This window comes from Bombus flavifrons, chromosome 14, assembly GCF_040668555.2.
Source record: "Bombus flavifrons isolate JBK064 chromosome 14, iyBomFlav1_principal, whole genome shotgun sequence".
Taxonomy (NCBI): Eukaryota; Metazoa; Arthropoda; class Insecta; order Hymenoptera; family Apidae; genus Bombus; species Bombus flavifrons.
Genome location: NC_138455.1, coordinates 11,684,465 through 11,707,879, shown reverse-complemented (window position 1 = coordinate 11,707,879; position 23,415 = coordinate 11,684,465). Strand labels below are relative to the sequence as shown.

At 39.2% G+C, this 23,415-nt stretch overlaps 5 protein-coding genes across 22 annotated transcripts in view; 3 read left to right on the top strand and 2 right to left on the bottom strand.

The window, feature by feature from the left end:
* The window catches only part of Eph (Eph receptor tyrosine kinase), a 92,053-nt gene extending 82,629 nt beyond the window's left edge, over positions 1-9,424 (top strand). For 11 of the 18 annotated variants that reach the window (XM_069127342.1, XM_069127357.1, XM_069127354.1 and 8 more), the window contains 3 exons: positions 126-484; positions 5,029-5,103; positions 6,869-9,424. In XM_069127342.1, the coding sequence (XP_068983443.1) occupies positions 126-484; positions 5,029-5,103; positions 6,869-7,133 (699 nt within the window). In that variant the 3' untranslated portion in view covers positions 7,134-9,424. Of the gene's footprint in view, positions 1-125; positions 485-2,707; positions 3,200-5,028; positions 5,104-6,868 lie in introns of those variants that run through there. The other 7 variants (XM_069127360.1, XM_069127359.1, XM_069127355.1 and 4 more) reach the window with 5 other exon arrangements.
* A 3,970-nt stretch (positions 9,425-13,394) lies between these two features.
* Positions 13,395-14,381, top strand: LOC138186808 (large ribosomal subunit protein eL34). The gene is made up of 3 exons (XM_069127024.1): positions 13,395-13,633; positions 13,968-14,165; positions 14,243-14,381. Exons 1-3 carry the CDS (start codon positions 13,569-13,571, stop codon positions 14,334-14,336), a joined length of 357 nt encoding a protein of 118 aa, XP_068983125.1. The 5' UTR covers positions 13,395-13,568; the 3' UTR covers positions 14,337-14,381.
* Positions 14,045-17,803, bottom strand: LOC138186806 (protein APCDD1). Its single transcript, XM_069127023.1, has 5 exons — positions 17,541-17,803; positions 17,028-17,169; positions 16,370-16,601; positions 15,874-16,287; positions 14,045-15,697 (listed from the first exon to the last, which is right to left on the bottom strand). The coding sequence occupies exons 1-5, from the start codon at positions 17,581-17,583 to the stop codon at positions 14,729-14,731; spliced, it is 1,800 nt and encodes a 599-aa protein (XP_068983124.1). The 5' UTR covers positions 17,584-17,803; the 3' UTR covers positions 14,045-14,728.
* A 495-nt stretch (positions 17,804-18,298) lies between these two features.
* On the top strand, positions 18,299-20,869 carry LOC138186932 (nucleolar protein 11). Its single transcript, XM_069127261.1, has 4 exons — positions 18,299-18,706; positions 18,789-19,320; positions 19,398-20,428; positions 20,531-20,869. The coding sequence occupies exons 1-4, from the start codon at positions 18,575-18,577 to the stop codon at positions 20,657-20,659; spliced, it is 1,824 nt and encodes a 607-aa protein (XP_068983362.1). The 5' UTR covers positions 18,299-18,574; the 3' UTR covers positions 20,660-20,869.
* UQCR-C2 (Ubiquinol-cytochrome c reductase core protein 2) lies at positions 20,839-23,279 on the bottom strand. The gene is made up of 7 exons (XM_069127262.1): positions 23,122-23,279; positions 22,589-22,725; positions 22,320-22,511; positions 22,024-22,240; positions 21,510-21,941; positions 21,221-21,442; positions 20,839-21,123 (listed from the first exon to the last, which is right to left on the bottom strand). The coding sequence occupies exons 1-7, from the start codon at positions 23,164-23,166 to the stop codon at positions 21,037-21,039; spliced, it is 1,332 nt and encodes a 443-aa protein (XP_068983363.1). The 5' UTR covers positions 23,167-23,279; the 3' UTR covers positions 20,839-21,036.
* Positions 23,280-23,415: the final 136 nt, after the last annotated feature.

Sequence of the window (23,415 nt, the reverse complement as noted above, 5' to 3'; positions counted from 1 at the left end):
CCGTTTGCTAGACCGAGGAATTCGGATAAACGAAGTTGTTGTATCGTATCGATGTTACTCCTTTTCTTTGACGAGACGCGGTCTCGTCGATGGAACCGAGACTTTCAAATATCGAATCTTGAAAGACTGTTTACTCCGGCAAAAAGGGTGGAAAGATCCCGGTACGATGGACAGCTCCGGAAGCGATAGCGTTCCGAAAGTTCACCAGCGCTTCCGACGTATGGAGCATGGGCATCGTTTGTTGGGAGGTGATGTCCTACGGCGAAAGACCGTATTGGAACTGGTCTAATCAGGATGTGATAAAGTCGATCGAGAAAGGATACAGGCTTCCAGCACCGATGGATTGTCCGGAAGCGATCTATCAGCTGATGCTCGATTGTTGGCAGAAGGAACGAACCCATCGTCCTACCTTTGCCAATCTCACTCAAACCTTGGACAAATTGATACGGAGCCCGGACACGCTGCGGAAGATCGCCCAGAACAGGTAACAATTTTCATTCTATTCGAGAGAATACGAATTTCTCCGCGACTCGCGTACCTATGTGTCACTGGCGCGCTATTATTCACGTGTTCGATCTATCGGGATTTACCATTCGCAGGAGAAGTGCCGAGAAAACTTGCGTTTCCGACTAACGTAGTACGAACGGTGCAAAAAACCTGTCGTGTCGTTGCTTTCATCGTGCGAACAATTCGGTAGGCTCCGTGAGATAATTAATCCAACGCGATACTAGATATTCTTGGGAACGCGTTTGGCATCAGGGGCCTGCACCACCGAATTGTTCTTTCATCATCTCTTAACACGAATCATGCCGCATGCTACGCGAATCACACTTCGTGTCCATAAATTAATTTCTCTCGACAGCCAAACGTTTTTTCCGTTCTATCGCTGAATACTGTAAGAAGCTCACATGCTCTGCGCTCTTCACGTACGCTGTTAGACTGGGCTTTGATGTTGTTGCTCATCCGTAATAGGATGTTACCGCCTAAACGATGAATATTGGCCGTCCAGGAATAATCACGAATGTGTGTGTGTCTACTCGACAGAGAGAAAGAGAGAGAGAGAGAGAGAGAGATTCTTGTGCACGTCTATGCTCGAGGCGCCGTTAATACCTCGACCTGATTGGCATTACTGGAAACGGGCATATTGTACTGGACTGATCTTTTTCGCACCTTTTAGTTCGTGCAGTCTGACATTTTCATTCAAAGCTACTTATTCGTTTCTGTTATTTTCTTGTAGTTCTATTTTTTTTTTTTTTTTTTTTTTTTATGTATATATACATATGTATACGTTTCTTTTCTTTTTCTTTTTTTTTAATATTTTTTTTTGTACATTTCCCGTAGCTCAAAGTCGTCAAAATTGATTTTGTACAGCGCCTCCGCTTCCTCGCATCTGGTTCTCTTTGAAATTCAACGACGCCAAATTGAAAGAGAGAGAAACACCGAGAAAGGATTTCGCGAGCAACGAAGCGCGAGAAAATAGAACGCGCGGGAAACAAAAATTTCTGTTGGATTTTTCTTGTTTACAGCACATATTTTCGATGAATCTCGGCGAGTAATCTCGTTAAGCTGAATGTCCGACGCGCGAGAAAGATGTCGTTCGAAAAAGTTTGCGACCATATACAACATATAACAAGCGGCTTTTGCGCACGTAATTCTGCTCTTAATTAAAACGGCTTAATTTCCTTTGGAACGTGCAAAAAGATCTACTACCTACCTTCCGTTTCTGTTTCGTATTACTTGTTGGGAGGAAAATTAATTTATGGACGAAAGTCTCCGCGCGATCATTTTCGCGGAATAATTTTTCGTTCGCGTTTCAAGAGAACGGCGAAAAGTGCGCATCGTACTGCGGTGGCTTTCAGAGAGCTTTTATCGCTTTAGCGCTTATCGTTTCTGTAATCCTGGAGCCTTTAAACCCTCGTCCTCTTACCTCCACTTATTTCCACCGCGAAACACAAAAAAGGCGAACAAAGGCGAGATCAAACGATACTCGAGAGTCGGACGTCTTGCCAGCACCGCTTTATCGTTGCACACGATCGTTAATGAAGAATACGAGGAAAGTGTTTGTGGTTTTTAAGAACAGCGGACATCGCGAAAAAATTGCCAAATTCTTCTCTCGTCCGAAGAAAGGAGAAAAGCATTTTGATCGTCCATCGATTCGTCCCTCGTACCTCGAGACGAATCGATTATCGTTAATTCCGCTATTTCGTCGTTAAACATCCAGAGGAAAGTTTCCAACGAAATAGAACAAGTCTTTGCGTCGCCTTTCCTCGTTTGAACTTTGGATCCATCGACTGTTCGACGAAATCCTGTTCTCCTCTCCCGTTTGGTCGAAATGTCCTAAAGTTTTATCGCTTTCATATCCATGTCGTGTAACTTTGCTTCAAAGGTAGAAGAAGGTTGGAACTTGAAACGTTTCAACGTATCTTGAAAAATAAGAAAATTCTAGATAGGACGCTTTAGCCGAAGGAAAGGACTACGCATATTCGTTTCGACATCGATGGATCAATCTCTGTCGTTTCCATCCCTCTGCCCTTCGATCCAAACAAAATTTCAGTTTCTCTTGCCGACGACGTTCCTTTTTTTCTGGGCTAATTCTTTGTGGTTTTGGTTTTGTGGTGTCTTTGGTACCCGACTACGAACTGCAACCCAACGCAACTGCGACAACTACCATCTACCACCAACTACAACTCAACAACTACAACAACAGCGTGAGGCCACCTGCACACAATCCGTACTATGTCACAAGCCACGCGGCTGCCGCACAGGCCGCGGCAGCGACCGCTGCGATTCCAGCCGCGACAACGGGTCCGTTCGTAGACGTAGTCGGCCATCAGGCCCATCAAGCCCAGTCGACGATTGCCGTTCCAGTAATGCCACCAGGAGCCGGCCGTAGCTTACACTATCACACACACGCAGCGACACACGCATTGCCACAACAGCCACCGCTTACTTATCCCAATTGGGTCCCATTCACACACTTCGGTTAATCGACCAGAATCGATCATATTTTTTTCTCTTTAAGAGAGACAAGTGCTTCCTGCTGCCTCTTCTTCGGTTTCACGAGTGAACGTCTAGAAATCGGAAGCCTCGTTGCTAAATTTCCATACATCTTCGATCGACGATGTTCGCGTCGAAAGCATTGCGTGATGCATTTGAACTTGAACGTTCTTGATAATCTCTAACCCTTTAACGGCGTAGCAAAGCGTTAAATTTCGGCGTGCGTAGCACGTTTAGCGATATACTTTTCTATTATACAGAATTGACAGAACGTACCGGAAACGCAAGAATGCGAATTCTTCGTCTATTCTGTCAACCTGTCAGAGGGTTAACGACGATTAACGACAAAGTCTTTACGTCTACAGTTCTTTTTTTCCTCGCAGCGTCTCCGTTTGGGGTCAGAGCTCTACGATCGTCGTTTCGTCGAAAGCCGAAGCGAAATTCGTACAATGAAAAAGTTGCCGAAGAGTCGGAGCAAGAACCTGCTTGTTTCTTTCCGTGCAAACAACGATCGAAGTTGTACGCGTCCCAGCTTGTCAAACGACAACCGGGTCCAACGGATTGGCTTTTTTCGTCCGTCGACGTTCGCCGAAGAAACACTCGTGCAGTTTTTGCTGAACGTCGAACGATGCACAGGGACGCTTTTCTCCTTAAGCGAAATAATCGCGGATAGGATGATTTTCACGCGTTTCTCTCTACCCTAGGGAATCGCTCTCGTAAAAGAAATATTTAGGTTGTCAATTGTGTTGCGAGCGTATTTAGACGTAGGTAAAAAAACGGTAGCGAATTAGTCGTCGTAGAGGAAAGATTTTCACGGTTTTCGAATTATACGAGACTCGTTATCGTCAGCAAAGCGATCTACGATACGTATACTTATTTATAAAGAGAAAAGTGTTTTTTATCGATGTGATGTTGGAGCGACCGCCAGGCGCGATGAATTTTATCCATCTTAGCTGCCATGTAGAGATCGCATAGAGAATATTTATGGTTCTAGTTAGAGTGATTTAAATGGGAAATTTTATCAGAGTATATACATATATACATACATATATATGTACCCCGCAGTTTTTTTTGGTAGAGATATAACGAGAATTTATAGAGGACGAATCGAAGCAACGAATAGCAATATACGTAGAATGGGTTTAAGCTGGGAAAGCTTAGGGACGGGCAGAGAGGGTTTTAACCGCGAGACGCGTTGTCATAGTCTTTCAGATGTTTTTCTAATTCTTGATATACGTAATGTATATATATATATCTCACAGGAGTATACGTAAACATATGCATATATCGTAAAGAAGCGGATATATATATATATATATATATATCGATATAGTATTTATTAACGTCACGACTTTTACCGCAACAAAAAGAGGAAACTGCAAAGACTTATTAGCATTTAATCACGCGAGCTACCATTCGACCAGATTAGAATAGTATTTTTCTACTTGGAAGTCAAGAAAAGTCAAGGAAAACCGTACCGAGAAATTGTACGCGATATCCCAGGTTGTTTTCACGCCGGGACGATCGATTCTCGCGACGATACGCGCGTCGCGTCTACGTTATAGCCGAAAAGTCTGGAGAAAAGGTCGATCATAGCGGAATGCGTCGCGACACACCATTACAGGAAAAATGGAATGGAAGCAAGATAGAACGGGACGACGAACGAAGAGGGTTAAGGTTTCGCTGTTTCGAAGTTTCGCGGATTCGCGAACGATTTTTCTTTTTCGAGACGAGAATCAAAATGGACAATCAGCTTAGACGCGTTACGCCCGCGGAAATCGAATCGATGCGCGCTAATTACCTTAGAGTTTACGCTGACAATCGCGATAAACGAGCTTCGCGCGAGCACACGATCGCACACTTGCGCAAACACTGTACAGCGGTACACTCGAGAGAAATCAGGGCAGAGATGAGACGAGAAAACGTATGCGATACACATAAACACACACAGGCAAACCAAACACACGTACAAGCAAACACACGCCAAAGTGTGTGACCTCGATCGCACTAACAAATGCTAACAATTGTCAGAATCAGGGAAAGGGGTGCTCCACCCCCACCCCCACCCGCCTCGTCGACATCCTCCAACGTGCATTTGAGGAAAAGGTAAAAAATCAAGAACAGCTTTCAGTCGACCCAAAAAGAAAAAAAAAAGAAGTAAAGAAAGTACGAAGGAAAGGAGGAGCAACAAGGCAAGAAAAAGAATAGTTATTCGGCGAGATGTTTCTCGATCGACGAGTACGTACGATGTACCACCTACCGTGCGAGTCTCTCGGAAAACAAATTCATCGACTCGGCCTTTTACGAAGTTATCGATTTCGCGTTTACGCAAACGAGTCGCATAATTAGCATGGAACGTTTTCAAAGAAGAAATCTTACGTCGATAAATTTACTTATCCGAAAGAGATAGCAGAAATGCTTGTAAACTGCACGGTGCGTTTTAAAAAGGAACGTACCGATAATTATCATCGTTCTTCCATGGATTTAAATTTATGGAGTTGGTCGACATGGCTTGCAACGATAAGCGACTCACACGTTAAGCGTGTAGGCGCGTGCAACGGATTCGATTCGTTGCCTTTTTGCTCCGTTTGCTTCGTTCGAATCACCATGAGTATTGCTGCCACGTAGACAGCATTTGCTCTGCTTGTATCCTATTAGTTCGTATCGCACTGCTTGCTTCATACGCACCATTATCCATTCACGTCTACGTAATACGTCCAGCCGATCTCTCAACTTTGTGTATATCATCAACGTAATAACACCGTCATTAGCGACTCTCACCATCGTGTCACCATCGATCACCAATCGCTAGCAACGGTTCCACGAAGGTTCGAATTTTCACGATCTCGCCTGTGTAACCGCGATTTAATCGACTTTTTCTGGCGTGCAAGCAAGAGTTTGCGTGTATCGTAGACCGGTCGACACGCGAATCGAGCGAAGCTCTCAGGCACGGTCGTGAAAACTTATCGAGCCTCGGTCAAAGTGTACATAAAGATATTTTACCGGCCCTTTTAACATCCGTTTTATACCGTATCAACCCGTAAATCCGCCCGTAAAAGATCTATCAAGTAAATGACACCAATGGAACAACTTCTCCTAGAAACGAGTAGCGAACCCCCGGAACTCGATTCCGAATCACGCTCTTTCACCCTAACCAACCACCTATCGACTGCCAATTCTTTTCTTAACTCTGCTCGCAGAATGTCTCTTACGTACGTCCGATAAACCGTGTATCGCAAACGTGGATTTTCTACGAGAAAGTCGATTTTTCCGTCATTGGCGAGAACGACTTTCTGCGAGCACGAGAATCAAAATGTCCATGTATTTTGTTGCTAACCGATGGATATTAGTGTACATATACTCGATATAACATAGATCCCGTTTGTGTGAACAGATCTGGGGCTGAGTACGAACGTAGCTATTTCGACGACCGATGTAATTGGCGATCATCGAAACGGCTAACCACCACCACCACCACCACCACCACCATCCTTCCTTACTAGAAATATTTCGATAATAGAATCCGAAATGGACTTGAAATTGCTCTTTACAGTTCGAAGGTGGAAAGACGAAAGCGTTTCTCCGGTTCGGTCGCTTAAAACCGTTAATCTTCTCCTATCGAAACTGATCGTTTCGGAACGAGAACGCCGATCCCACTGGAAATCGATTTGTTTCTTCGTCTTCTAATTTCGCTAAGACTCGATCAGAGATCAAAGCGCTTGCGTTTTTCCACTCTGTCCTTAGAATCCGATCAACGACCTGTAGAAGCTCGAACGAATTTCAGGTCTTTGGTTGCTCATAGTGTTCCCCTGGATTCCTTTAATATCCCGGAAAAACGAAGGATTCGAGTGTAACACGAAATTTTCGACAGGGGCACCAATCCACTGGCGCCGGACGCGGTGGACTTGACGCAGCTGACCTCGGTCAGCGAGTGGCTGGCTTCCATCAAGATGTCACGGTACGCGGAGAGTTTCGAAAGATCCGGAGTGACTACCTTGGAGGCGGCCGCACGTGTTACCGTGCAGGAGTTGACGGCGCTCGGGGTGACGTTGGTCGGACACCAGAAGAAGATAATGAACAGCGTGACAGCGCTCAGAGCGCAGATGTCGGCCACTTCGCAAGGTTTTCTCGTTTAATCGCGTGGACGTTGCGACCGACGCAGGATTCGATTCCACGTTCCATCGACGAAACGCATCGTTCGTTCGAGAAGCTTTCGCGTCGATCACCCTCTGAACGGAATTGTACGAAGGCACGACGGTCCGGAGCATCGTCATCCTAGTCAGGGCGATAGACGTTTTCCTTGGAAGAGAAGCTTCGTTCGCGAACGCAAGACCACGAGCGACGGGAGAAGCGTGAAAAGACGCCGGGAAGAGCCGAGCTCCGCCGCCAGTTTGGGAGAATCGGCGAGGAACCGCGTATCGCAGACATTCCAACGGTGAAAAAGCACTGGAGATCCGTTCGAGTTGCCGCCTCCCACGTCGGATGGAAGACGACGAAGTTCGCTGCTCCCTAACGTAGCCTAACGAAACGTAGCCTAACGAAACTAGCGCGAATCTTCTTCGACAAACGAACCACGTACGACACATTTTTTTACGAGACTATCGTGACGGGATCAACGCGCGACAAACGTATATCGCGACTCCGCGAACGAGTCCGCCATCGACTTTTGTCTTTCTCTCGCTAGAAAATTTTTCTCGCGCGCTGTCCAACTCGTGGATCGTGGCGTCGCGTCGAAAACAACCGAACTGCCACTGCACGATCACTGCCGTAAGAAATTTAGAGAACGTCGCGCGACGAGCCGACGACGTCGATCCTACCTGGAAGCCGAACTTTTCGAACCTGCTCACCGTCGAGATTGTCCAGCGCGCCGAATCGTTGCTCACGCGTACGCGCAAGATCCGTCTCTTGCCAGACTCTCTCGGTTTCTCGGTCCAAACGCTCTCTTTGCTGTCAACGAAAAGTCGCTGTCTCGTTTCACAGTGAGTTCCTAACGCGTGTGGCGCGAATCGAACGGTGAACAGGTCCTCCAACGATTCGCACGATGCGTGCCGTCGATTGTCTCTACGGTACAGACCAATTGCACGAACAAACAGACGGCCTAAAGTATCAACGAGCCCCGCAGCTTGCCCCTCGTTTCGTTCCTCCGTGCGAAAGTTTTCGAGCAACGATCGGTCGTACGAAACCGAAACGAAGATTCCACAGGTCTAACGATACGTTTTAAGGTAGCCATTTACAGGAGGGAGAAATCGAGCAGGGTAACGCGTCCTCGCTGCGAGTCTAGCGCCGCGTTTTACGTCCCGTGCAGCGAATATTTTCTAGCTCTTATCGATAAAGCTTGATCGATGTACAAACACACGGCTCACGCGACGCATGTAGATATACGAATACGAAAAGCGTTGCCATTCCGCTCCGCTTTTGCGAAACGATCGAAGAAGCGACGGGATAATCGCGCGAGACTGAAAGCGAAATTGCCGGAAATTGCTCTAGATGTTAAATAACGCGACGACGAAGCTCGAAGAAAAGAGGATTCTTGCCTTCGCGTTACCTATATGATAAGTATATCGTTTATACGCGATTTGTATAGGTACCTGTCGATCAAAGGGAAGAGGGAACGAGTAACGAAGCAGGAACATGTGCCAATAACGCGAAAACAGCGAGAGAGCGAGAGCGAGAGAGAGAGTGAAAGTGTGAGAGAGAAAGAGAGAGAGAGAGAGAGAGAGTGCGTGAACGAGGGAAAATGTTTTGCGCGAAAGGGGAAAGAAATGGCGCACGTTATCGCGCGTAATCGTCGATTGCGAGGAAAAATGGTCCCTATATATATACACTTATTAAAAAAGAAATAGATTATACGGTGCGTAATGCGGGACAGATCTGTTGGGAACGATCGTAGGAGTGTGCAACGAGTAGCAGAAAGGAAAGAAACCGCGAGACGTGTCCCTCGACACCGTGAACATATCAAGGAGTTTAAAAGAAAGATTTAAAAAAAGGACGACGAAAGCGCGAGAAGGAGCGTGGCGGGTAAATTTTTCGAAGCAACGACGAGCGAAAGATGTTCGGCGCGAGGTCGATGCGGAAAAGTTTTCGCGACGACAGCGACGCGAAAACGGACACGCAGATTTACCTTTGTACGAGCGGTTTCGAATTGTTTCGCATCGCAGACGCAACGTCCGTGCCGCGGCGTGCACGCGTAGCGATAATATCCGATAAATAATAGCGACAATGGATGGTCTGTATCTTGTTGGATGCACGTTCGCTGATCGTAAAGACTGCTTGCCTTGCCAGACGGACGACGATCTGGTAGACGCCCGTTGAAACCGGCGAACGCTTGCGACCAAGTCGGCCGAGCCACGGGAAATTTGTATTCTTAATTTAACGAATTACGCTAGAGATATAGTTGGGAAGAGGGAGCCGATGGACGCCACGATGGACGCCACGATGGACGAAATTGCTGGCGTGCGAAAGAACGCGACGTAGCGAAGAGAACGCGGAATAAGTTGGTTCGTTGGTTTGGCTGGATCCATCGGTGCGCGTCGCGCCTCTCCGTTAGGAGATCGTTACGCGAGGTCGTTCCGTTTGCACCGGAAAAATGCGAAGGGAGATGCTGGAGGGTCCGGTTCGGCCCGCGTTGTTTCGCGTTGAAGGGCGGAAGGTCGCGTGGCGAACGCGCACCCTCCATTAGGAGAGAAAGTAAACGAGAAGCTACTGAGAACGGCGACGATTAAGAAGCAATAAGCGAATACACGCAAATGCAGATTTTTATATAGAGAATGTTAACAAATTTCAGAAAATATTAATTATCGATAGCGCTATCTTCCTAAATGTTCGTATTAAAAGTTAAACGAGAAGTAAGGTAAAGCGTGAGACTTTAACGACAAAGTCGGGTGGAGTCCCAACCGAATCGCGCGATATCGCGACAGAGACGCAGGAGAAACGGCGCGCGACGATACGACGTCGCAGCGTGGCGTTGAAACGAATTTTTAGAAATACGAAAAACCGATCGAACGAGAGAGAAATTTCGGCCGGGACTCCGCCGGAGGAAAAAAAAAGAGAGAAAGAAGATTTTAAAAATTTTCAGCTGTAACTATTTGTGTCTAGCGACGAACCTGCGAGTGCGACCTGAAGTTTTGAGAATGTCGATAGTTTCAGTGAATTAATATTTAGATTTCATAGATCTCTGTCGATATTACACGATCGTAGGCACGAAACGAGCAGAAGATAATTAGTTAGAGCGTAAAAGATATCTTATTAGAGACCTTTTCCATTTCACTTGAGTCTTTCGCGTTCGAACCTGCCTACAGCTGTCTCTGTTTCTCCAATCTTTTCGATCGCATTTCCTCTTCTTCTTCTTCTTCTTCTATTTCTACTTCTACTTCTACTTCTATTTCTATTTCTCGGAGAACCACGTCATTTGCGTACTTTGATTCTCTGTATTTTCCACTCTCCGATTCTAATACGCAGGGCGCTTCTTATTTTGTAAGAGACGAGAATCCAAGGTGCGAAAACGTCGAGAGAAGGAAAAGCGATAGGAAAAATAATTGCGTAATCCGAATCAAAATTTACTTCGATTCACGCGAACGACGCTTCAATTGCGTTTCCTCTCCTATCGTTTTCCTTTATATTCGCCTTCTTTCCTTTATTTTTAGTTACGATTGTATTGATACTTTTTCTTTTTTTTTTTTTCTTTTTCTTTTAAGTAACCGTTACTCTCTCTAACGAGGAAACGCAGCGACGAGCAAACGAATGAGAAATCGTTGAACACATCCTCCTCGGACGCTCCTTTACTTAAATACTTTTACTCGATTAACACTTCTGTACTACTATTTATTAAAAACAAAGAAAGCCTTATTTATTGTTTAGAGATCAGACTAAATTAAAAAAAAAAAAGAAAAGGACCTTCTAAGCGTGGTAGGTTTTCTATTTACCTTACCAGAATCGTACGAAAGGGGACGAAAGAAAGATAAGAGAAGAAAAAAAGATCATTATTTCCTTACTTCGCTGTTTTCGAAAAACTCTGACCGCCGTATAAAAAGAGACGAAAGGATAAAAGAAAAAAAAAGCGAAATACAGCATCATAGATACGATCGTCGAGTCTCTAAGCAGTTATATTATCGATTAGTTAAGCGTTTTTTAAGCGATCTACGTGCACATTGTTTAATTCTCTTTTCAATTTGTCTCCCAACTTTTTTTTCTTTTTTCTTTTGCCTTTTTAACAGTCTGTTTAACAGCGAACTTTGTCAAAGTACCTGCTTCGGAAACGAAAAGCAAACAAAAAAAAAAAAAGATAAAATAAAGAAAGAAGAAAACATATATTAAATTCGCGAGAAGACAAAGCACACAGGTACCGTCCCGTATATATTATAAATAGCTCATCTACTATCATGTACACGCATCATAATTTATGTATACTCATCGAACTGAGTTTTTACGATAAATTGGTTCAGCGAATCACCATCGTGTGTCCTCGATTCATTGTATAAAACGAAAGAAGCGACAAAGCGCGACAGATGCAATAAGAGAGTTAATGTCGACAAATTTTGGAACGTGTCTAAAAACATTTTTCCTATGGTGTTGTCAAGACGATGTTGAATGTAAATAAGATATAATAAATAATATACCTTATACGATGTAAAACAACCACCAGTCGTTCTTACCCGACCCATTGAAACCCCTCGCCTCTCCATTCGTTTACATCGTCCGATTTCCTTTCCTTAACTCGGCGATCGTTAAAAATTAAGGCTGTGGAATTTTTTACGCAACCATAAGAAGCTCAAAGATACAAAAACGCATAGAATTCCACTCTTTATCGGTCGATTCTAAAGCTGTACGAAATTACTGTAAAAAAGGAGCGATTAATCGTCCAATTCGATGGGACTTTGGAGTAAGAAGGGAACATGTATCTGTCCTTGTCGCGCAATATCGCGTTCCTCGTCTACGACCACTTACTTAATATGCTGCCATCTATCGAACTCGGTTAAAATCGCGAAAAAGTAACAGGAACATAGAACGTGATAAGAGGTATCTCGCCTCCTGTTAGACAAGGAGCGCACTACTCTGATACAAGGACAGACTTATGCCGTGTGAACAAACAGCGAACAAACTAGGATTGCCGTCTATCCCGGCACACTCCAACTTCGTGTTCCAGCTTCGTCACACAGATGGCAGCACGTGGCTTGTCCGTAGACGAGGAGTGCGATATCGCGTGACAAGGACAGACATCTCCCTCTGATCCGGCTAATGTTCGCTAATTACTATCTATCCGAGAAATATTCGTGTACTTTTGAAGTCGTCGAATAATTAACGATCATTGGACAGATTAGGAGACGTACGTCTGTACTTATCGCGCAGTGGTGCGCTCCTTGTCTAACAGGAGGTAAAATACCTCCTCGCACATTGTATGCTCTTGTTACTTTCTCGCAGTTCCAACTAGATCCGATAGATGACGATCCTAGTCGTAAGCAAGGACCGCGTTACTGTGAGACAAAGATAGACACACGTCTGCTTCTAATTCATCGAATTTTGGATAATTATTCTTTTTTTGGGGGGGAAAATTGGTGCAGTCCTGGAAGTAGAACAAAGTGTAGACGCCGTGGAATATTCTCAAATAGTTGTGCGGTGGAGCAGAAAAGTTGTGTTAGACGAGGAGCACGATAGTGCGCGCGCGACGAAGACAACAGTAGCAGTTGGTTCCACCTTTTTCGTTCTAAATTACAATGATAATTTTAATCTTGTAACTTGTACTTAATATTTATTTCAAAATACATGATACATAATAAAAATGTGTAATATGTAATATATAATAATAAAATAAATGTATAATATTTATTTAAAGATATATTCATAAATCGAAAAATACATATATCCAACATTATTTGCGATATAAAATAAATAAAAAGAAGCCAACCAAGTGTTCAGCATTGCTTAACTTTAGCAGTCGAACGGAAACGTTTAGAGAGAGTCTTAATAACGGTGAAATAATACGTCCAATGTTTACGAGTTGTAATTTCTGTGTAAATTTCTATCCCTCCTTATGACTCTACTCTCTAACTTAAGATTTATCTAGCCTAATGCCTTTGTGTTAAATATTATTACCTAAATTTGGTACTCGCATATCTGTTTAATTATTTTGTTCTGATTTTAATTTTACACCAAGCTCTGTTAAAACCTGCTTTGTATAAAAATATTCTCAATGTGTCTCGCCCTTTGCACCGTGCATACTAGATTTGAATACATTAAAAAAGAATCCTTTGATCTAATATTTGTCTGGTATGCTTTTCGTTCATGGCGAAATATTTCTAGTTATTTATCACTAGAGGGCAGTGCTGTTTTAAAGTTCGAGATTACGCTTGCGTACAGTAAAGTAGCCCAATACCATCGCTTCCTTTTCCGCTTGGATCTGCTAAAGGTTCGTTCGAATTTTATATTTTACTTTAACACCCGTAATATCTAGATTAATCCTTGAAGATGAACTTGTTTTTGCAATTGCTCTGAAATCGATGCTCTTTAACGAAATAATTTATTATCATATGAACGAACCTTCCTGCTAAGAAACGAATATATATTTCAGAAGCAAAATGGTACAGCGACTAACCTACCGACGTCGATTGTCATACAATACAAAGAGTAACAGGAGACGCGTGTAAGTATCTGGTTTCTTTAAAATATAACTAGTGTATTATTGCATTAGACATGTTATTGTATTATATTTACGTTGTTAAAAGTTTCCTATAGAACTTCTAAGAATATAAACATTTGATCATTTCAGGTTATGTTTTGGTTTACTTTACACGTGAAATTCACATGTGCCCTATTTAAAGTCACATAATAGTGTTTTCATCGAATATAAAATAACATTTTCCTTTAATTACTTTAATCAGTTCATTAAAAACAAAATATTTCACTACACAACAAATAGATAGTGTTTCACTGTAAAAATGTGTCTGAGAAATAGTGACAGTATTATAAATTTACAGTGTGCGTACTCCTGGAGGAAAATTAGTATATCAATATCTTAAGAAACCGAAGAAAATACCAAGATGTGGTCAATGCAAAGACAAATTGAGGGGTATTCAACCAGCCAGACCTATGGAAAGGTCACGAATGTGCAGACGAAAAAAGACTGTCAAACGTGTATATGGTGGTGTTCTTTGTCACAAATGCGTCAAAGAAAGGTATAATTTGATTTCCTTTATTTATATGAGATAACTATCTGAAAAGATTCATTATTCTTCTGGACCTTTGTTTGTAGAATCGTTCGTGCTTTCCTTATTGAAGAACAGAAGATCGTCATAAAGGTGATGAAAACACATGCGTTTGCAAAATTGAAGAAAGCAGAAAAATAATCGTTTTCTTTTTAATAATTAAATAAAATATATTTAAAAGGACAATGTGGCGCGAATTATTTTCTTATAACTATAACAGTTACTCTGCATCTGCGCCTTTTTCTTTTCTTTTGTTTATCATATATTGATACATGTGTATTTACGTAGTTGTAAAACATTATAGTTTTAAGAGTGTATCATCGATCGAGACTATCGACTATCAATATCAAATGTTTCAAAATTCTTTCAAAATTTGAAGCATAAAAGTATACGATATATTGCCATTACTCGTTTCACCATTCGTCTACATATTACTTATACACAATCTTTTTCTTAATTACAAAATATACCCTGTTCTGTTTTCCATTCTTACGATTAAAGATCTTTGGAAGAAAATAATTTGAATTTTATCATCAGTAAACGAAATGTAATCGATATAAAAGAAGTGAAACTGTGGAGTGTATGAGCAAGGAACTTGTTGAAAGACACATAGCAAATGAAGAAAGAAACCAGTTTCTCGTATATCGACTGAATCGGTTGTACCTATTTCCTCTTCGAAAAAGAGGCAAGGGCCTGGATTCTCGAAAATGGTTTCGCGAAGGTAGTTCGGAACACTGACGAAGAGGAGCTTCCCAAAGATCATCCTTCCATGATGCTAAAAGCAGAGTGTAATCCCCTCTCCAATCGAGACCAATTCTTGCTTTAAATTTCAAAGTTGCAGGAGCTTCAAAACCCGTTTGGAACATGCAATTTTTTGACCATATACCCGCTTCGTTTCTTATACGTTTAAGTTCTTTCGTAGTTCCTTCGCAACTGGTCGATACCATATTGCTAAGAGGTATTAATAAACTTTCGAGAATTCGTAATTCTAATTCAGTCGTTCCAGAAGGTAAGGTATTATCTTTCTGGATCTCAAAAGCATCAACAGTGGATTCCTGTTTCTGAATCTTCATCTTTTGCCTTCGTTTTGATTCCAATATGTTCAATTCTTCTGTATCTTGAAATAAATGACGATAAACGTTCAACTTTAGATTTTTCTGAATTCTTTCCAAATCTTCCGTATTGAGTGTCTTTACGTTTGAATTTTTAACATCTCGTCTTTGTCGAACAGCACGTTGAACATAAGTTCCAGCCGCGTTAATCGAATACAACGAATTGGAACATGCAGAATCACCATAATAATTCCAACGCGCGAACCACCTGCTATTATCGGAATAAATCCGAAAGAATCTCTTAGACCAAAATCCTCCATCGATGCTTTCACATCTAACACTTAACCAAAGACCGCCGATCACTGCTGGAAGTGGTGGTGCTTGATGAAATAAAGGTGGACTGTACTCCGTTGCGCGATATACACTTCCACAAATCGGACAGTCAGTAGCCTGCAATATTAAAAACATTCTGATTAAAGTTATTAGATAAATTGCGTTATCGATAAGTAAACCGCGGATATCTGTGTAAAATTCATATTTTTGTAAATTCAATTAAAGGAATGGAAGCTAAGAACACAAGAGAACTGTTTTATGCCATTCCTTGTCTATCGATAAAGCATACTTGCCGTATCGGCGCGTAGCAAGGATGTAGATTGCAAACGTTTCGGCTTTTGTTGTGTTTTCTGAGAACGGGCATTTCGAGCAAGTCCACCAAGTAATAGTTCAATCCTTTCACGCATCTTACTTTTACCGATCGCTTCACTCTTCGTAACGATATTAGATCTTTTTATTTCAACTCGGAGTACATTTAATTCCGAGAAATCGATTTCGAACGATTCCAAACAATTCATCGTATGCTGCTTTTTCGGCCGTAATAGACGACTTTGAAGAGAATTATAATTCAAATCGTACATATTTAAGTCTGTGGATGATGAAAAATTCATGGATCGTTCGTAAATGAGTTGCGCTAGATAAGGACGCCACTTTGTTTCGGTGCCGCCGCAACTTGCGTTCATGATACGTCCAAATTTATGAGCAACCTGATAATTTAATAAAGTATAAAAACTCTGTGTCGCTTGATCTTGCATCCTGCAACATCCTAAGAACAGTTCATCTACCTACCTGTCTATTAAGTGGTATCAAGTAAACCGAATCCAATTGTACGCTAGTTTCCGTAGCACCAGGAATTGCGATAGATGGGGATAAAATCTTAACGGAACCGCGTGCTACGACAGTATACGTTGCGATGCTGCATGACTCTTCGTCGTAATGATATTGCAATAGAAGAAACGAGTCGTTCTTAAAAAAATTATATTTCCTTATGATATATTTTGGACCAGCTCGTATTTCACACCTGAAGAAACAATAATGTCGATTTTGATGTCGAAAACATTCGTAATAAATTCAAGATGCAGCCAAGTTTATCCCTTTCTAGATGAATTTTTTGTGAAATAATGAATATAATAATATGAACTATAAAACGCTCAAACTCCAAATAATTAAATTTAATTTAATTTTTAAAATGAGATATGCAATCCCATTTGCAATAAGATGACAGAAAAGTTCTGACAGATCTCAATAATGTTAAAGAAATTACAATTAGACGATGGGTGTTAATGTGTTTATGAGGAATTTAAAGATATAAAAATGCACAAAACGTACATGATAAATTAAAATATACGAAATATTATAATATGCGTAACCATTTTAGAAGTTATCGTAATGATATGTATTATCCCATTAATTTCGAAAGGGCAAAAAGTATTATAGAAATATTTACTCGTGGGATATCCACGTCGAATGCAGTCTAGATGGTGTATTATCGGTAACAGCTGCTTTGTCATCAGAATCAATTCTTTTCATCATCATTTCGCAATTATCATCCTCCGTTTCGGATTCTAGAGAAACTGTGTAATCGAACCCTATAAGAATAAAGAGAACGTAGAGCAAAAGATCAAATGATTTCAAAGCTTTCAACGATCCTGACAAAATTGTAATCTCGTGACAAAGAAAAAGTGAAGGAGACGATAAAATTTTATGTTCTGCCGCATTTACGTTTCCACACCCGTCTTTTTCTGTCTTTTCGATTGGTATTCCAATCGGATCGACAGTGAGATACGATGAACTTCGTGATGTTATGCAGCTGCCCAAGGTACGCGTATCAATCAGAAGTAGAAGAATGTTAAGTAAATTTTAAAAAAGATCTCAATATAAGAGTTGATCTCGTTATGATAAATGATAAAATTAATCGTTGGAATAACACCATCTATGAAATATGCTTCAATTAACTTACCTATAAACAGGCATAAAAAAGGAACAGTGATCAACGGTTGCATTCTTGATCACAGCGAAAGTTTACAGGATAAGATATTTTATTTATCAACGAAAATAAATTTTGCTGAGATGGAAATTTTTTTACACCAACCTAGACAAAAATATGAATAAATTATACTCTTATTTTAAAAATTATACTAATCTGCTAAAAAATTGCTTTGTTATCTTAAAACTCCTTCTGAATGATCTGGACGAACTCAAGTATTGTTCAAGTCACCCTCAATATATATAGCTTTATCCCTTCCCGACCTTCTTCGTCCAACTGAGTAGTGGACATAAGTGGTAGATGTATCTACTATCTACAATGTTAAGCATTTAATTTGCATTTACGTTTTGAAAGAAAAATTGAATTTAAATTGGTCGAGTTTAATTCGAGTGGCACTGATAAGATTCTTAATTATCAAATATTTCTCTGCCTATGATAGTATTAAAAAAAAAAAGATTTCTCTGTAGTATATTTATCCTTTCCCTTATCCAGTTTTCAAAATAATATTAATGATAGTTGATAATTAATCACGCCGATTAAACTTTATTTAAAAATGATTTAATAAAATTCCAATATATCTTGCAAAAGTGTTTTAGGAATCTTCTACCTAAATACTTTGTTGAAAGAATTAAAAACGATATAAGTAATTCATATGAATCATTATTTTTTAAATTAAGAACTGATCATAGTACGTGTTTCAGAATACGGGGGCGTTGTATTTTGCTTGCTAGAGATGGCAGAAGTTTGAAACAAACTAACCTATTTGGATTTCACAAGTTATTTCTATAATAACAATTGAATTCTACTATTTTATCATTCAGTGTGGACCGGGTGAAAATATTTTAATATAAAATTAAAAATTGAGATTATTGAAAAAATATATTCAGCGTCATTAATGAAAATGTCGAAACTTCAAAACCAAACGTTAATTACAAGTGAAATGTATGTCATTTCGTTTTGAGCCTTCGAGCACGTGATTAAAAAAGAATTGTTTTAATACGTTCGAGATGGCAAAACTTTTTTCGTATTATACGCTATGTCCGCTTATCGATCAACAAAATTTGTTAGGCGTTGAAAGAGATTCGGATAGCGGATGTGCAATCGTAACATTAGGGAGAAATATTGTAATCCGATATAAGGTAAATTATTATATTAATAATATTTGTTTATATTACAATCAATGTTTTCTGTTATCTATAAGTGATATAATGCGTTTTACAGCTACAGGATTTGAAACAATTGAGTAGTTGGACCAGTAAAGATCGACTAACGACGCAAGTTATTTATGATGAAACAACATGTCAGTATGCTGCGGTATTTAACGAAAAAAAAATACGTCTTTGGACTGCCGAAGAAACAGATTTAAATAGCATCAAAGGCTATAAATTTCAGTCTCCTTTGCATACCATTGTTACATGTGAAGACTGTCCACCTGTATTGGTACGCAAGGACGGAGCTAGTGCTTCACTAGAAACAGCTATACGAAACAGAAAATCTTGGTCCAAAGAAGGGTTATTAAATGTCAATGAAAAAATTTTAGATTGTTATTTGATCCGTACTGGTGATAAAATAAGTTTGTGTATGTTAACTGAAATTGAAGGAACTTATAACTGTGTTATAGTTAAACTTAACAGTGATACCTATTCTGAAGAAACAAATTGTGTCAAAAGATTGGAGTTGAAGCGAAGATCAGAAGAGTTAGTTGGTCATGCAGTATTGCAAGCTAAAAATAAAGCTTGTCTTCTAACATTGTGTAAGTGTAAATGTTGTTTTTAGATCTTTAATCCCTTTTAAAATTATGCATATTTTATATTTATTTTCTGCTTTCAGGGTCGCATGGTAGATTGTATAGTCACCCTTTAACGGAAACAAACAACGAAGCTGCTTTAAGTACATTAATTGGTATTATCAATAATATTAATACCAAACATCCAGTTGTTATGACATCTCTAAATGAGGCAACTGTGGCAGTTTATGGGGCTGATGTTTCTGAAGAGGGGGCTGTGTTAATGATTTATAATGTACAATTTAAACTAATACAAGCTGCTCAAAAACTGAAATTGTATACAAAAGATGCAAAGTTGTGGAAAATCGAGGACAAGTTGTTGCTTGCTGCTAATAAACATTTGGCAATTGCTCCTTATCATCTTGCTCCTCAAAAAATAGCAACTTTGCTTGGATCATCTTTGCATTTCAGAAACGATGATGAGAATACAGATAATAATGAGATTGTTGTAATACAAGAATCAACAGTAGCACAATGGGAAAAGAACGGATCAACTATTATTAAACAACCAATGCAAAAGCTTTCAAAAAAGCTTTCTAAACAAATATCGTCTTATATACACGAAGGATTGAGCGATGCCGCGATACAAGAAATATTGATCCCGGAGTTAATCGAGTCGAAAAATGTTGAAGCAATTATATGGTGTTTGAATAATTTGAAAGATTTACCAGAAAAGTTACTAATCGACCTCTTAATATTTTCGTTAAGAAATCCTGATGAAACGTTTTTACCTTTACAAAATGGCACAACCGATGATTTCTCAACTGTCAGAAACCCACATTCAAGGAATGATTTTCTTGATAAAATTTTTAGTCTCACTTATTCCGACATTTCTTTGTCGTCTTATCTTAGGAGCGGTTTAAATTTTGACGAAATACTTCGATTATTGCAATATTTAATACAAAAATTGGACGCTCAAGATTTTTGTCATGATGTTATACAGCAACCAACTGACAAACAATTATATGAATGGTCTAGTCTTTTGTTAGAGTCTCATTATCAACATTACGTGTTATCACGAGATCCAGAAGTTTCAGTGCTACTTAATAAACTCAGTTATGTTTTAGACGACCATGTAAGTTCATACAAAATAGTGTAATTGCTTTAATAATTGTTCAATAAGTATTTTGTCTTCTTTATTGACCTTCACTAATTCATTTTTAAAATTTCTTTGCAGTTGCAAGTATTCAAAGATATGAAAAATATGAGGCCCATTTTAAAAAGAGCGATTAGTGGCAAGTCATCGAAATCATTACAAAAAAATCGTAACAAGTTTTATACGATAGAAGAAATAAAACTCTATTAAAATACAAAGTTTCCATTCATAATTTATGCGTGCATATGCAAACATTTTTAACATTGATAGTTTCTTTTATCATCATTGATATGTAAATGAAATTGTAAAATATTTTCATATATAAATATGTATATATAAACGACAAATTTAATAACACATACGCCATTAAAACATATAAAAAGTGAAACTGGAAATAAAGAATTTTTATTTTTATTCATATCTACAGAGTTACACAGTTACTGAAACAAAATGCACATGGATATTAAATATCTTGTGCCGATTGGGATTGGTAACTTTCATATATCTTAATCTCAATCTTCACAATGTTGGAAAGAACTGGTATCAATTTCGTGTCATTTGTGTCTTCGAACGAAAAGCTACAAAGTTTAATTTAATTCATCAAGATATGGTACAGTTTTCAAATTACCAAGGGCAGCTATAGATAATTTTCCTTTGACAAGTTTGTCAGCCACCTGGAAAATATTTGTTGTTAATGTAACAAGTACAGTTGAAGAATATAAAAGACGTATTATAACCTGCAAATAAAAATTATATTATTGATATACTCACAGCTTTAACATCAGATGTGGAAACTTTATCAATGGCATTAGCTATTGATACTGGTGAGGAGACTTCCCCTTTAAGCAGAGCTTGTTGTTGCATACTTTCCAATAAACAAAGTGCATTATCAGCTGCATCCAAAACTTCAGTTTTTAATATATTTTTACCACGAGCAACCTCACTTTCAGATATTTTTAAAGATTTCAACCATTCGGCAGCTTCTTTTGTCAACTATAGTAACGTGAAAATCAATATTAAAATAATATTTATTATAATTATAAAATTCTGTACCACTTACAGATCCTACTACATTGGATGTTGAACATAATACGACACCAAAAAGTCCTGAATCAGTATAGCTAGCATTAAAGGTTGATAAGCCAAATGGCTCTGATCCTGCAACACTCGAAAGTTGTTTCTGTAACGAACTTGGACTACATCCCCACTTAACTCTCGGTCCGTTACCGGACGCTCTTTGCAGTATTGCACATGCTAAAGCTTCTTTCTCATTTTTCAATGATACACCTTCTACAGCTATTGCTACACTAGTTAAACTTGATGTAGTTTCTTTACGAACTTCTCCAGCATAATATTTGGTTGGTTCATTTGTATTATCTGCTGATTCAACACTTAAATTTGATCCCAAAGCACTAAGTTCTGCTAATGAAACACCAGTGCCAACAACTGCGCATCTAGGTGCAGTACACCAAGTATTGACAAAATGTAATAGCTTTAAATAAAAAATAGAATATACTTGAGCAATAAGGACATGTCATTATTTGTCAAAGTTATTTTATGATAATTGTACTTACACCTTCTGAATTAATTTTGCCTATTTGATGTTCTGGAGAAAATAGAGAATATCCAAGTCCACTACGATAAGCTGCTTTATGCAATAATTCAATTACCAAAGCTGCATCAGATAAGGAACCAAGTTCATATTTTAATCGAGGCAACTGATCCTGTACTTCCCATGGTTTAAAGATCTGCTTAGTAGCAGCACATTCTAGATATTGAAGAGTATCTGCCCTATTGATAAAAAGGAAATGGTATATAGTGAAAGGTTTATTTTAATGCTAATAACAAAGCAACATAAAAGAAACTTTACAGATTGTCTCTAGTGATCTGCAATGTGTACGCTATACTTTCACGATCAAGAATGGTTATTAAATTTCCACCATGCTGTTGAATATTCCTTGTTATGGCAAAAGCACTTGAAACAGAGGTACCTAATCCTGCAGCTATCCGCAAATGATGTGCTGTACCTTGTGTATCATAAGTTTCATTTCTTGATCCAGCTCTATACATTAAATACTCATATAACGAAAGAAATATTACAATCAACATATGTGAACAATTTGTTTAGATTTCAAATACCTGAAAACAATGGACACCTGTGCAATTGGAGAATTGTTATCATAAGCAGCAACAGTAACTTTATTGTTTAAAACTTTAATTTCAGGAGTTGCTGCAGAAGAACTTGGTGCAGTTGCTGCAACTGCATAATGTCTGACCTAGTATATAATAAAACTTGTTTTTAATCTTAATAAACAGTTACCTTCATGTTTTTAAATTTCTTTAATAGAAGATTTCGAAATTTTAGAAGAGTAAACCATTCTCAAAATGTACTTATAGTTAAAGAAGGCTGTTGTAAAAATGACCATTGAAAAGTTATAAGGGGAAAAAAAATGAAGTTTAATTACAGAAAGAAGATTTTAGTTTTCTTTATAGTTTTAACTATTTAATATAGTTAATTAATAGCTTGGCCTATGTAACCAGTACGACAGAAATTGACATTCAGAACAGTATCAAGTCGTTTACATAACAGCTAGATGACTGATCTTATTTTAATGAATAAGAAACGATGTCAATTAACAATTAAAAGATAGAGAAAAGAGAATTATTATTACCGCAGGACTACGTAGCAAAGAAGACCGCATAACTGAGCTAACCATTTTCTTGTTTCCAGAAAACCTCTCTTTAAGAGGATAATATGAAATGGCACTGCTGAACTACAAGACTATAGATCGCAGTCAGCATATACCAGCTTACATATAGTTTCGTCAAGTGGGAACAACTCCTGCGATATCAACCGGTGTCGCTATGTTCAGCGAGCGCAGGATGCGCGTCAATTTAAATTATTTTAAATGAAAATACGATGATCAAATGAGGATAATAAATAATACTATAACTTTTCTTCTTTT